Here is a 15,750-nt window from a genome sequence, read left to right on the forward strand (position 1 = left end):
AGAAGCAATGTCAACTATGACAGTAAGATGATCAACAGTATGGCTTAAAAGATATTTTGCCAAGCATCAGAGGGAGCGTGCTGTCAATAAAGATCTTCACACACTGTACTCTTTTTCCTTCGTCTAGGTTTTTATCCCACTGAATTTTTCTTGGCAAGGTTTTAACGAGGCAGTGTCACACGCGTGTCAATATACACAGAATTCTATATTACACATGGTTATGTACTCTTTTTCCCTTTGACCAGTTTTTTGTCCCACTGGGTTTTTACTTGCAAGGTTTCTAACGAGGCATATTCCATACATTGTGGCCTCCAAGAGGGAGAGTAGTAAAGCTAATAAGTGGAGCCCACATGTTGGAAGGGAATCTCCATACACCTTCCTGGTGTTTGTACCTATTAAATCTCGGCCAAGGAAGCTGACCGAGGGAACTTCCTCTCGGCCCTAGCGCCTACCCACGGCCGAACGTTACAAGTCATTGTTCGTTTCCTTTTAAGAACAAAGGTGAGCTTGTAAGGCAAAGTCATCACGGCCTCAGTAATACTAGCCGAGGACAAACTCCTCAGATACGCGGCCAAGGTAGGAGGGTCAAGTGGCGTCGCCAACCGGCGTTAAGGTCCCACGCTTCATTTAATGAAGTAACGCCTCTGACTACAGCAGAAGGCCCATGACCCAAGTAGGAGCATTTAATGAGCCAAGAAAGAGGGGACGTGAATGAAGCCAAGATATGGCGAGTAAAATCAAGGATTAGGTGTGAAAATCTCACGACTTGTAAGGTTAAGCCACCAACCATCAGACTAGGGCATTAAATGCTCCTCCAAGGCCCGAGACGCAGAGCCCACCATCAGGGCGGCGGCCGGGGTTTATGGGGGTCACACCACCATACTTCACATTCCCAAATGTCGATTTGACTACCTACTAGGTCTCATTAACCTCACCATGCAGATTTTCAGCCTCATTGTCTTCTCAAGACCTTCCCTATAAATACCAGGCTCCAACTATATTTGAAGGGTTCAACACCAAACACAAGCCTCCCACGAAGCGGATTATATTTTCCTGTCATTTACTTCATGTCATTTATCTTCTTGTAATGCATTTTCAATACTTTTATTAGTTTTCTTAGGAGTAGTGGCAGTTTGTAGGAGAATCCATTCATCAATATATCATACGACCTTTGATTTTCAAGGCGTTGGAGCACCATCTTTGTTACTCTTTTTTTCATTTCATATATCATACGATCGTCGCCATCTAGCGATGCGTCAGAGCACCACAAAAAAACCACCATAAACATCACTATCAACGGCCTTGTAGCTCAGGCTGTGAACCTGACGGCCGAGATAAGTTCCTCTCTCGGCCATAGTCGCTCTGATTAGAAGTCAGACTTAAACAGGCACACAACTCGTTTATTCACCCAATCGTATCACCCTCAAATGCACGGTAAACCGTGCTGGTACGCCCGCGCATCACTGCACCGCACCAAAGAAGGACGACCCGTGTTGACACAGATCCCTTAGGCCCGTACCAACAGGCCGTGAGATTCGTGTTGGTCAACACCTGGAGCCTTCTTTTTACCTAATTGTTAGCCAAGGCTTTGCCTATAATATATGGTTTCATTCTCCTTTGTAATTGACAGAGCAAGACTCAATGAAAATATAAGAAGAGCATTTTACAACAGTATGCAACAATTCCTTCCTCAACAACAGGTGATCCATGTAGTACTAATATTGATTCCTCTAAATTGTTGCTTTTGGACCCCAATATCTCACAAACTAAGGGTAGAAAGAAGGACAATATTAGCGGTTCAAAAAGGATAAAAAATGGTATTGAGTTGGCTCAAAACAAGAAGAAAAGAAAGTGCGCATTATGCAAAAAGATAGCACAACATGACAAAAGAAATTATCCATCAAATCTGAAAAGAAGAAAGAATGAATCAACGGATCTATGTAAGTTGGTTCACTTTGTTTTATATACATTTCTAATAGTAAGGTCAAAAACTTATGTTTAATTTGATTATTATGAATCTAAATTTAGGCAATGAAGAGTCAGAAGACTTGTGACAAGATATGGAGAGTGATGACCAAGAATATTGTTAATGGTGAGTTTTTTTTAAAGTTGTGATCAATTTTCTTTTCTTTTACTTTAATTTATGCTCATTAGATAAATAAAATGTATTTTGGTGTATCTTTGATGTTGTCTTGCATCAGGAATAATCTATTATGTTCATCAGGGGGAAGCTCTTGTCGTAGTAGTGATCATTGGTCTTGTTATCTCTATATATGTGGGCATTACATGTCTCTATGCCTTTTGGATTATGATGTCTTGTATCAGGAATGTTTATGTACTATTTGATACAGAATGTGTTTCAAAATTGTTCTTAATCCTTTGTTTATGGGTGTTTCATGATAGTAAAATATTGTAGATGCCCACTTAATCCTAAGGTTTACGGAATTATCAAATTGAGTCCTTAATTTTTTTTTTTTGTCATTTGTGATCCTCAAGGTTAGTATGAATGCTCACAAATGGTCCTTGTCGTGAGGTTCCATAAAAAACTCTGTTAGTTTGTTGATGTGTAATATATATATATATCACAGTATGTCCCTGAGGTTCACGCACCTATCAAATTGAGTCTTTTTTTTATAATAATTTATTCGTGATCCTCAAGGTTAATATGTATGCTCACAAATGGTCCCTATGAAAATTTTTTATTTCATTTCAAATTCATAAAATTTTGGCTTTTTTTTCTTTCTATGAATTTTAAATTATTTAAAAATATATATTGTATTTTAAATACGCGTGACACTATATTATTAGAGATGTGGGCTCCACATATATGCCACATCAACAAACTAATGGACTTTTTAAAAAACAATTTAAAATTCATAAAATTTAAAAATGAAAAAACCAATATTTTATAAATTTTAAATGATTTAAATATATATATATATATATATATATATATATTGTATTTTAAATACATGCGGCACTATTTTATTGGAGACGTGGGCTCTACATATATGCCACATGAGCAAACTAAGAGTGTTTATTAAATTTAGAAATGAAAAACCAAAATTTTATGCACCAAGGTTTTTTCATTTTTAATTCTGTGAGCACACATATTAATCTTGAGGACCAGAAATGAAAAAAAAAAAACAATGATGATGCAATCTGATAGTTTCGTAGACAGGGACGTTTTGTGATATTATTGCAAAGAGAAAAGAAAAGTAAAGTAAAGAAGAGGGCGCGAGTGTTAAAAATCGCTGGTCGGTCGAATGTGTACTTTCTATTTTTACCGGGTTGGTTCCTGCGCCAGTCACACTTCACCCAGCCAGGGAGGTTTCAGACAGTGAATCGAAATAAAAAGAAAAGAAAACTGTAAATCATTTTTTTTTTTGGTAACAAAACTGTAAATCATTTGCCGACATAAGAAGTCGTAAGTGAACGAAACTCTAATGATCGTCCAATATAATGTCAGAAATGCAGAAACGCACTCAAAATCTTTAATTTCTAAAACCCGATCCCCTCATTCAGCAAACTCTGTCAATGGCTGCTCACTCCAGCACGTCGCCCCTGCCCCTACTGACCATCCCGGACGTTCCTCCATACGAGGATATCAAGCTTTTTATGAATCAATGCATAAAGATCGATGAGCTGGGTAGCGGATCTTACGGCACTGTGTGGAGCGTAATGGCTCCGTAAGTGCTCACGTACTGGTCAATTTTATAATGGATATATAGATCCTCAATTTTATTATAGATCTCTTAACTGCTACACTGACTTCAATTGATCTGTGAATCTCTTTGTTAGTTGCACACTGTTGGCTTATTTATTTATTTATTTATTTTTATTTTTAATTTTTGATAATTGGGGCTTCAGGGTAGATTTACATATCGAAAGTGAAGTTCAGGTGTCAGATTGTCAAAATATTTCCTTCGTGGGTGGAGCCAATTAAGGTCTACAAGGGTCATTTGACCCTTCTCACCCTTTGATAATTTGTTTTTATATGTGTTGCATTTTATTGAATTACTTTCTATATTACATAGCTGACCTTTCTCATCTTTTGAGTTTACTAACTTTTTCATTTTCTCCTTTTCTTTGTTTATTAATTAAATCCTATAACAATTAAGTACACTACAAAATCCCTCTTGGCTCTAGTAGTATCTTTTTTCTAACACATAAACACACCTTATAATTCCTAAGATTTCTCGTGATTTCTTTAATTGAATTAGGCAAAATTCTCACTCTCGCTATTTAAGATTGACCCTCCTTGATAAAATTTCTGGCTCCGCGTGGTAATATTTTCTTGATATGTAGTGCTGAATCGTTCTAGCAGAGTCATAGGGCTGAATCGAGTAGGTTTTGGAGGAATACAAAATAAGATCAGGAAGTAATGATCAGCATTTAAAACTAAAAGATAAATTTGGTTTGATTGCGACTAATTGTCAAGTTTATAGATAGCGGTTGAGAAAATAACAGAGGGTACGGCCCGTTCAGGCTTTCTTTAGTAGCTTGGAGATGTATATGCATGTATGAAAGTTGCTTTTATTATCGGAAGGTTCGCGACTTCTTTGTCTGTTATATGTTTGAAGTTTTATTATCGCATTACCTTTAGTGTGAAACAATATAATGAGAATGCCTCATATTCACTTCGATTCATGTTCGCTCTAATTCCAAATTGAAATTGTCAAGGAATTAGTTAACAATGTATATCAAATGTACACACAAACACTAGCCTCTTGGAATTATGTGGGGATGAGGCTTTGGTTTGGAGGATTCCAACCCCACCCTCTTGAAGGTAAAGCTCTAATATTATATTAAAATATGAGTATCTAACCCAAAATTGACTTCTCATTTAGTTGTAATTTTCGATCTGGTGGCTCTGCCATTCAAGGCAGCAACGCGGCTGCTGACGAGTTGGGCCATGTTTTTGGCTGGTTAGAAATTAGAATATGTTTTTTCATCACAGCTTTCTTATTAAGCCATGTTCTAGTCAGAATCTCCGTCAACACCGATAGTTAATACCTCTACTCATATAAAAATCTTATTAAGAAAGTGGTTCTATATATCTTATCTTTCCTTCAGTATCTGATATTTCATCACATCTTTCTTGATTGTGATTTCATGTTTCCCTGCAGAGGCGACCTCTTATTTGCTGCTAAGGAAGTTTCCTTAAGTGAACAGGCAACTAAGCAGCTTGAACAGGTGACACCGTGACAGAGGCTTGTGTTGCATCATTTGTCCTGATTTTGTATGTCTCTTTTACTCAGCTATTAAGCGCCTGTTTGATAACCATTTCAATTTTAGTTTTTAGTGCTCAGGATCTTGTGCTAAAGTATAGAATGAAAAGAGGGAGAATGGTGTTGGAATTTTAAAAAGGTTTTAAAAAATTTACCGTTTTGATTTGTTTAACTATTTTGGTTGTTTTATTTTACTTATTGTACGGGTTATATGTTCTTGGATTCCTATAAAAGGCCACTCCTCATTCACATTTAAGACAACACTATATACCATACTACCACAATATGAAACTACCATATAACACAACCATTACCACAATCTGTTTCTCTCCTCTTCTATATTTCGTACTTTCTCTACTTATATTATTATTTTTGGGCAACGGTTCTGTGACTTGGAAACTTATATATCCGATTGTGAACGTGCTCATAGCGGACCTTGAGCTTGTGTATTGGAGGTCATATTTTGGGGTCTTGTAGACCATCAGTACCTGCATGTACGGAGGCTACAAAGGCTTTAGGATAACGTCTTTGACGTGTTTCACTATACCAAGCTTACTTTCATAATCTTAATTCATTTTACTTTTATTTACCTATTATTTATTACTTTAGTTTTACTTATTATCTATATATATAAAGCAAAAGACAGAGAAAGGTGAAACATTCAAAATGCCAGAAAATGCCCCTTGTTAATTCAAACATTAAGAATTGAAATTATTAATTAAATGAGGATAATATAGTAAATTCACATTTTTTTTTTTATATAAAAACAAATAAAAATAAAAACAAAATCAGATAATAGGTCCTACTTTTATGGAACATAACTACCCATGTTATCTTTTCTTAATTCTAAAAATAAAATTAAAAAAAAAAAAAAACCAATTGGCACATGCGTGAGCATGTGCTAAGGGGCTAGTCTTAATAAAAGACTTTCCAATGCATTTTATATATTATTTTTATTATAAAGGGTTTCGCTTCTGGCTTTCACAAAAAGAGGAAAACTATAACTTTTATAACAAATGGAAGTGAGAATAAGAGTAAAGATGAGACTGAGAGAGGATGATGGGATGGAGTAACAAAAGTGAAAACTAAAACTAAAAACTGAAATCTATTTCAAATTGTTTTCATTTTTAAGTTTTTGTTTTCACTTTTGTTACTCCTCAAATCCTCTCTCTCTCAATCTCGTCATCACTTTCATTCTCACTCTCATTTTCCTTTATACTCTAGCATAAAAAATGAAAACTAAAAACTGAAATCTATTTCAAATTGTTTTCATTTTTAAGTTTTTGTTTTCACTTTTGTTACTCCTCCCTCCCATCCTTTCTCTCTCTCAATCTCATCGTCACTTTCATTCTCACTCTCATTTTCCTTTATACTTTAGCATAAAAAATGAAAACTAAAAACTAAATTTGAAATGGGTATCAAACGGGCCTCAAATAATTCAGTAATTGTGTATGATGGGAAAGCTCTGACTCATCATCAGCCATTAACTCAAGATCATGATCAACGGCTCAGTCAAGATCTGAATGACTGTGATGATGAGTTAGAGCTTCCTTCATATGATTAGAGAGGTCTGCATTGATTACTGTTTCTTTTATATTTCTTCTCATTCTTGGTTTTGTTTGCTATATTCCAGGAGATTTCTCTTCTGAGTAAGTTTCAGCACCCGAACATAGTTCGATGTTATGGCACAGATAAGGTACAATCTATTGTTGTTGCTTTTGAGCTTGAATTTGTACACCAAAAGTCATGATACACACTTATCCACCAAATTAACACTACCCTAAACCCTAAACCCTATATATATATATATATAGGCTTAACTGGTGATTTGCCCCTTGAACTTGTACCTAAGTTTCGTTTTACCCCATATCCTTTTTTAAAGAAAATTAAGGACCTGAACTAATTTTTTTCTCCAATTTGCCCCCCGATGTCAAAATTTGCCACTTCCCATGCATTCTGCCGTCAAGTTGGTGTTTTGGTGGAGATGCGAAATGACAAAAGTAACCTCCAACTTGACTGCAGGATGGATGGGAAGTGACAAATTTTGATGTCCGGGGGCAAATTGGCGAAAAAAATTAATGGTTGTGTGTGTGCATGCGTGCGCTCATTAGGAAACAAATGGCAACAGAGAATAGGGATATAAAACAATAGAAACCTGAGATTTTAAGGGCCCTATGTGAAACTTAAATGGGGACATTCCACACTTTAGTATGTGCGTGTGTGCGTGTGTGTTGAAATTATTTATACGAGCATAATGAAAGCTTTACTCAGTAGGAAACAAATGGCAACAAAGAATAGGGATATAAAACAATAAAATCCTGAGATTTTAAGGGCTCTGTGTGAAACTTAAATGGGGACATTCAAATGAACCAACATGAAATTTTTGTTCTGAGTGGGAGAAAGCACTTTAAATTTGAGATTGATAAATAGAGTTTCATATGTGCACGGCTATAGTGGTTTTAGTTGATGTGTCCTTTTTTTTTTGTTGCTTTTTGTTTTTTTTTTTTGGTTTTTTGCGTTACAACATGCAACTATAAAGATACTAATGATCACAAAAATATTCATTGAAGACAACAACCAACTTCGCCAAGCACATAATTATGTACATGTATACATGCTTGCATATATATACAATATAAATAATATATACATAAAAAAAAAAATTGGTGGTCCTTTAAAGTTGAGGAACCTGTGCGGTGGCACTACTTAGAATCACCCCATCTCAATTTCACCTCTTTGACATCCAAAACATCCTCAACAACATTTGGTTGTGCTTTTGGAAGTTCGGCTTGTTTCTCCGTTGAAACAGGAATGACTCAAAAACACTCAAAAAATCAACACTCACAAACTGAGTGAGTTATGATATGGATGGCACTTATACCACAAGCACAAAAAACAATCAAGAAAGATACACTGAATTAGATCAAATATCATTCATATTAATTCTCACTCGTGACAACCTACACAACCTAACACTCCCCGCATTAGCAACAACTAGGTGTGCTAAAATATGACTGGTTTGAATACTTTTGGATGATGTTATTCTTCTTAGTAAGGAGGACTATATAGGAATTTACAAGTGTGCTTTATAAGGAATTAGATAGATTAATTAAGTAGGAGAATATACCCTAATTATACAAGGATTGTCAACTGTATTGAAAGAAGTAAATAAATCACTTAATTAACTTAGGAAATAAATCTCCTTTATTTGTTAGGTTAACTCACGTCAACACTCCTCAAGTTGGTGCATACACGTCACTAATGCCCAACTTGGTAAGTGAGTCATGAAACACTCGTTCAGAGACATCCTTTGTCAAGACATCCGCTAACTGATATTTTGACTTTACAAAGGATCGGCAGATGATCTTGTTCTCAAATTTTTCTTTGATGAAATGTCTATCCACCTCAACAAGTTTTGTTAAACTGGATTATAAGCAATATCAATCACTGACTTCTTGTCACAATTTACCTGAAAGATGTTGAAGCAGCTAACCGTAGCATATTTGATCTATTTCTCTTGTATCCAAAAGTATTTAGTATGAAATACTAGTGAGTATATTGGCTTGTGAAACACCTAGACTATTAACTTAGGATTCATTCTCTTGTTACTTTTCTGATGCTTCACTACGGTTTCCTGTTGAACATAAATTTTCTCATACCGTGCTTTAGGTTATAAGGCATTGGATCTCCATAGCCCCTGTACTTGTCTCAAATCTACTTGTTTGTGAGCACCATTTTGTTGTTTATATACATTGTCTAAATAATCTTTGCAGGACGAATCAAAACTTTATATGTTCCTGGAGCTTGTAGAGCTGGGAAGCTTATCTAAACTCTATTCGAAATTAAGTGACTCAGGATTAGGTCTCCCAGATTCTGAGGCCTCTAAATACACAAGAGAGATCCTGCAAGGTTTGGAGTATCTTCATTACAAGAAAGTGATTCACAGGTACTTCATGTGACATGATGTATAGCTATGGTTAATGATGTTTGATCATTAGAAGATTCTGTATTTCCCTATGAGCATTTGTTACTTGGAATATCACCATATCATGTAGAGTCATCCTAAAAAATGAGAAATAAAAGAAGAGTGGCTGTGGGTTAACAATGTCCTTATTTGTCGAGCTACATTCTCAAATCTCTTCGTTTTTTGTAATTAGGGACATTAAATGCGCAAATATTTTGGTGGATACATGTGGATCTGTGAAGCTTGCTGATTTTGGATTGGCAAGGGTTTGTCTTTCAATGCTCCAAACCTTTTCTGTTTGTTGCCTTCAGTAATTTCCAGAATGCATGATGGTGAATTTTTGTCCTCAGATAATCGATGGGAGAAGCAGTCATTCTTTCAGTGGATCTGTATTGTGGATGGCTCCTTAGGTTAACTTTTTATATATTTGTGTAGTGTCAGTTCTCAAAAGTTCATCCTTCCGACACTGATAGATTTTATGGTTGCTTCAAACACTAATGAAACACAAATATTAAATAACTTTGAGTGCAAGATTATGAAAAGAAAAACACATCCTAGCAAATATTAGTTTACCCACCTTGAAAAATAATGTTATCCTACAAATAATGAACCAATCACCCACAAATAATGAAAATTAAGGTTATAACTCTCTCTCTCTCTCTCTCTCTCTAGGTTAAAGTTCTTCTGTTGTTATTTTCACTTGGAAGGGTTATTGTTGGGTTCTCACACTACAAATATTTGTTGGGTCTTTTTGGAGAGTTGAATTCTTATAGTAATAGCCACTGTTTGCATGCTGTGGCTACGAAAACTGTGGCTTTTACCCTTTTTTCTAGTAGTGATATAATATGTATTCTGTTACCGTCTACGATGATATGAGCTCTTATCAAGTCTTCTAGAAATTTTCTACAGTATTTGCGGACTATTCCACAATTGTGTAAGAAGATATGTGGGCTCTTAGATTGAATATCATTTTTTATGTATTAGGTAAAGGATCTAATGATGTTCTTTATTTAAGATCATGCCTAGACTTTAAAATTTTAAAATCATGGAGTTTGTTGTCGTGTCTGAATTTTTCAGAATTTATGCTTGTGCAGGTTTTTAAGACGAATAAAGGAGGCCAAGGTTATGGGATTGCAGCTGATATATGGAGCGTTGGTTGCACTGTGTTGGAGATGTTAACCGGGAAGGTTCCATACCATCCGTGGGAGTTTGACGGGGTACGTACCATGATTTATTTACGTAAATTTGAATTATTTATGATTCGGAAAGATGATGATGATGATAGATCTAATAGCTCTGACTGATACATCCTCTCTTTGACAGGAACGTGCGTTATATTGCATCCTCCCTAACATTCCTGATTCTCTCCCGAAGCATCCACTAGATTTCATTCAGAGATGCTTGCAAATTGATCCACGTGATCGTCCCACTGCTACCCAGCTCTTAAATCATCCATTTGTGCTGGAGGAATATGCTAGAATGACCGACCCACCCACCTGTGCAACAAGTCAATCATGCTGACTTCCCTCGTCGTCTCGCTTTTACCTATAAGTGAATGGTTAATGCTAGGCTTACCACATTTTTCATACCACATTCATACCACCTCTCTAATAGAGGTGGAGCCCACCAATACAATGGGGCCCACCTCTATTAGAGAGGTGGTATGAATGTGGTATAAAAAATGTGAAAGCGATAAATGTTGAAAGTAGGAGGGCTTGTGGTATGCACTATACATTCCTTTATGATATTTCCAGATTTTTTAAAAAATTGGTTACCTGTTATGCAAGTTGTCAAATTGTTTACTTATATAACTCTAAAGTTATCGTTTTAGACTTTTTTTTATGAGACTTGTTTGACTTTTTTTTTCTCTTTTGATTTCGATATATCACCTCATTGTAACTTTACTCAAGTTCATTATGAGTTTCTTATGAGTTTCTGGTTTTATTTATATGAATTATGATGGCTAGTTGTGGTTAATTCCTTTGTATTTTATGCCTAGTTTTTAAAAATCAATTGAGGTTGATAGTTTTAATTTTTTGTTTCATAGAATTGGTGAATGCGCATCAACATTTATTTGAGAGCTCGAAAGTCTTTATCCATCAAATTTTTTCACCTCGAGTTTTGTCTATGTAATTGGTTGAAATCAATTTCTAAAATAAGAACTATGTTACTTGAACTCTATGTTACATGGTTGTACTTTTGTAGAAATCCACAAAATATTATAAATTTATATTCTTTTCCTAACATGGCCATGGATTTTATAGTACATTGTTAGGATTACAAGTCAAGAAAAACAAGTATAAAAGTAGAAAGTTTACAAATTTTCTTGTAGATTACAAGATTTTCAATTGTGTTTACAAGGATAATGACATAATTTTACTCCTTGTTTGTACCATATCTGACACTCCACTCGTACAACGACACGTGGATCTTATAAACTCGCCCAAGTACCCAAGGCCTCGGACAATCGGCATCGGCCACCGATGGCATTGTCTCAAAGCTGCGAACAGCCATTACGAGCCCAACTCGTCTACAATCGACATCCCTTACCGATTGTAGAGAATCAACCTCGAAGTACTCGCCCAAAATATCTAAAGACTCATGTTGACCTCAGAAGGCCCTCCCACGAGTCCCACATCGAAAATGATCACTAAGCATACTAAATGCCCTCTATAAATAGGCCCCTCCACTACAATACAGGGGTAAGACTTTTCAGCTTGACTTTTATACTTTAATATGGTCAACAGCAAGAGCTCTTAAAACAACAAACTTACTTCGGCATCGGAGGGTCTTAGGCTGGTTCCACACCGGGTCCATAGACCTTACGAGTCTCGACTTCTTTCTATTCAGGATCAGCATCCAAGGACAGGAAGAATCGGCATTCAACATTCAATCGATCTCTCGATCGTCCATCTCTTGTAAGTTGCACTCATCTCCATCTATTCAGTTTTTAGTGCCAATACTCCTCAAAGTCCATTCTTACTTGGTACTATGTGTCATTTTCTTTGTAAATTAGGGCACTACAGTGTTATAGATTAGGGTGGACCATAATGTTGTTACAATTATTTTAATTATTTCACAACATTTGCAGATTCTTTCATAATTCATGAGTTATTAGGGGTCGCTTTATATAACTTGTAACCAAAATCAATAAAACTTGGATAAATTTATATAAATCCAATTGGCCAAATTGAAATTGTTTTTTTTTTTTTTACTTGTAACCAAAAACAATTTTTGAACATCTAAACTATTCTTTTTGTTTTGTTATTTCTTAAATGTGAATAAATTACTATAAGGAACCAAAATACGACTACATAGTATAACTCGTTTACGTGTTTAATATCAATCAATGATAATATATTCAACTTTTAAGACATAATATCAATAAATATCGACTTATATTATAATAAATATTATATGACCATACTCTGAAGCCACACTATATATATATATTCGTGCTTATTCTAAAAATAACTTTAAACAAATGTCTAATAATAAAATATGACTCATAGCATCTTCCAACAAAAATTTCCCATATGATCCTTCTCTGTTTTTTGGTTCATATCACGTAATATAATTGGTTCATGTTCCTATCAATAAAAAAAATGTTAAATAAGAATATATAAGAATATATACTTCAATAATATATATTGCACGTTATAGTCAATTTATAATACATAAATATGATATTTACATATAATATATACAATTTCAATTAAAATACTTGAAATTTTATATAAGTATGTAACATAAAAAAATACTTAATGAGGTAATGAAGGGGAAGAAAGTGATTGAGTTACCATCTTATTCGCTTCTCATGTACGAAATTTTAGAACTCAAGCTAATTCTAAAATAATTTGAGAGAAATGTCTTAAAACTAAAATTATATATTATTTCTTGTATATGACTCATAGCATATTCAAAATATGCTTTTACAAACTTATTTATATGCCTAAATAAATAATTTAATACATTTTTATCCTCATATTCATGTTCCCACAAAAATTTCCCTTATGATCCTCCTCTGATTTTTGGTTCATATCCTTGTTACATAGGTTTCCCCTTTCCCATCCATAAAACAATTGTTTAATAAGAATATCCACTCGTAAAGATAGTATTTACATATAATATGTATAATTTCAACTAAAATACTAAATTTTTTTATTTATGTATTGTAACTGTTGAGGCCCAAAAAATCCACAGTTCGGCCCAAATAAATTCTCGGCCCAATGTAATACCTTATCGAGAAGAAACCCGATTTGGGCACGCGAAAGTTTGCCAAGCAAATAAGCAACACGCCACGCTACAAGCTTAAGTGGGCCCAAACCACGCAAGATGCCTTGGGCTTGCTTGAGTGGGTTGTGGTATGAATGGTAATAAGTTGACATAAGGCCCATTGATGGGCCAAGAAATGGAAGTCCCGGGGTTGCTTGGGAGCCTCGGAACTCAGGCCCATTTCTTAGGCCCAAACATGTGGGTGAGCACAAAAGAGAAAATATCCTAACCAAAATATCCCAACCAAAATATCCTAACCAAAATAGCCCAACCAAAATAGCCTATTGACTCAACCAAAAAAGCCCAATGCTTGATAGAGATAGTCCACTTACTCAATAAACCAACTTGGCCCATACAATTACAATAGAAGAGCTGCAAAGCTCTAGCACCTGGCTGAAGAACAAAGCCACGAAAGGAAGTCTGGAGGTCCACTATGCAAAGTTGCTAGGAAGTTCCAGCACATGAGAGGAACACGTTTCAAGTAAAAACTTCCAAAGGACCAAGGGATATTGAAGCGCAGATCACCATTTGAACCAGCATGCATACCCATTCTCTTTCCCTCATCAGACTTGGCCATAAAAAAAGGAAGAAAGGAAAGGAAGGAGATGGCTGAAAATGGGAGTTCTGAGGTAGCTGCGGGAAAGGGCCTTGAGCTCCCAAAAATCCCTGATTTTGTGGGATTGGGCAGAGTGGATTTCACCAAAATAGGATGATTGAAGGGATGAGGGGAGAAAGGAAGGGAAAGACTTGGCCAAATTGGATAGAAGCCATTAGGGTTTCTTGGAAAATGGTAGCTTCCAGCGCCTATAAAAAGAGGCATTTCCTACCCATCATGACAACACACATCTGGAGAGCAAGCTTCCTCTCTCACCTGCAAACTCAGTAATTTTCGTGCTTTACTTGCCCATCTCCCCCATTTTTCTTCTTCTGGCAGATTGTTCCAACACTTGACAAAGTCTCTGTCAAGTTGCCGGAAGAAACAATCAAGCCACCCATCCCTTTCTCTCCCTCCTTTCTCAGCCAAATCTTATTGCAAACCTTCTCTTTCTTACCTTAACACTCCCCTTTTCCCCCAAGTACACATAATTTTCTCTTCGGTGCTAAACTCATGTCGATTTTGCTCCCATGCCACAAGCTTCTCATGCCAAGCCAAGAATTTATCTGTAAGCAGCCATTATTTTCGTTGGTGAAGGTAACCAAGATGTTTCCTAAGGCTTTACAACCCTTTCGAAACATTTTGGGGTTTGATCTTTGAACTCAGACACAAGGGGGATATTTTCTTCAGTTTTCTCCTTACGGCAGCCCAGGCCCGCAATAGCTGCCGGAACGAAAAAGCCCCTACAGTAACATAATAAAATACTAAATGAGATAATGAAGGAAAAGAAAGTTACCAATCCCCTAGCTTCCCATGTAAATCCCCATTTTATAAGGACATTGATCAACATAACAAGGAATTGATAAGTGTAGACCTTTAGGATATAAAATGAGGTCCTTATTCTAGTAAACACGATGGTTTACAAGACTAAGGATCGGTATTACAAGAGTTTGGATATGAGAGTACCATAACATTGTAAGAGAATCCCAAAACTCATAAGTTACATGATTTGAGTAGCGATTTACAAGTTTTTGAACCAGGATTACAACATTAGGGTTCACATAATCCATAATGTTATAAATCCCCATTTACGAAGATATGGATCCACATTATAAGGAATTTGTAACTCCGGACCTTGAGGATGTAAATTGGGTCCTTATTATAATAAAATGAGAGTTTACAAGATTAAGGGCCGATTTTACAATTTTGAGATACGAGAGTACCATAACGTTGTAAGGATGATCCAAAAACATGTAAATTACACGATTTGGATAGTGATTTACAGATTTTTGCACAACAATTACAACATTAGGGTTCTCATAATCCTTACTGTTCTAAATCCTTATTTTACAAGGATATGGATCCACATTACAAGGAATTGGTGATTGCAATAACAGACTAGTCAGTTGGTAATTGCATTCTGAAAATGCAAAAAGGTTGCCAATTGTATGCTAAGTTACGTACACCAACTGCCAAAAACCCCTTACAATTTGGTAATTGCACGCCTAAATATTATATCAAACTTCAATATAATACAACAATTCCGATGAACAATAGTATGATTGAAAAATAAAATTTAAGCTTTGTAAACAAAAGGTGCAAAGAAATAATTAAATTGCTAAATAATTATATAAAGCAACAAACTGAAATCTCACATCCAATATAAATAAATATTCAACACTACA

General features: G+C 35.5%; 1 protein-coding gene across 1 annotated transcript; it reads left to right on the top strand.

The window, feature by feature from the left end:
- Positions 1–3,446: 3,446 nt before the first annotated feature.
- Positions 3,447–11,006, top strand: LOC148293165 (mitogen-activated protein kinase kinase kinase 1-like). The gene is made up of 7 exons (XM_088244738.1): positions 3,447–3,689; positions 5,130–5,196; positions 6,865–6,927; positions 9,005–9,177; positions 9,389–9,461; positions 10,290–10,412; positions 10,519–11,006. The coding sequence occupies exons 1-7, from the start codon at positions 3,538–3,540 to the stop codon at positions 10,714–10,716; spliced, it is 849 nt and encodes a 282-aa protein (XP_088100864.1). The 5' UTR covers positions 3,447–3,537; the 3' UTR covers positions 10,717–11,006.
- The last annotated feature ends 4,744 nt before the right edge of the window (positions 11,007–15,750 follow it).

Source organism: Prunus avium, chromosome 7, assembly GCF_965620075.1.
Source record: "Prunus avium chromosome 7, drPruAviu1.hap1.1, whole genome shotgun sequence".
Taxonomy (NCBI): domain Eukaryota; kingdom Viridiplantae; phylum Streptophyta; class Magnoliopsida; order Rosales; family Rosaceae; genus Prunus; species Prunus avium.

Excerpts from the sequence above, each read along its gene's own strand:
- LOC148293165 (XM_088244738.1), top strand. The coding sequence starts at position 3,538 with ATGGCTGCTCACTCCAGCACGTCGCCCCTGCCCCTACTGACCATCCCG. Across the intron at positions 6,928-9,004 it reads GATGTTATGGCACAGATAAG|GACGAATCAAAACTTTATAT; the intron begins GTACAATCTATT and ends TAATCTTTGCAG. Across the intron at positions 9,462-10,289 it reads CTGATTTTGGATTGGCAAGG|GTTTTTAAGACGAATAAAGG; the intron begins GTTTGTCTTTCA and ends ATGCTTGTGCAG.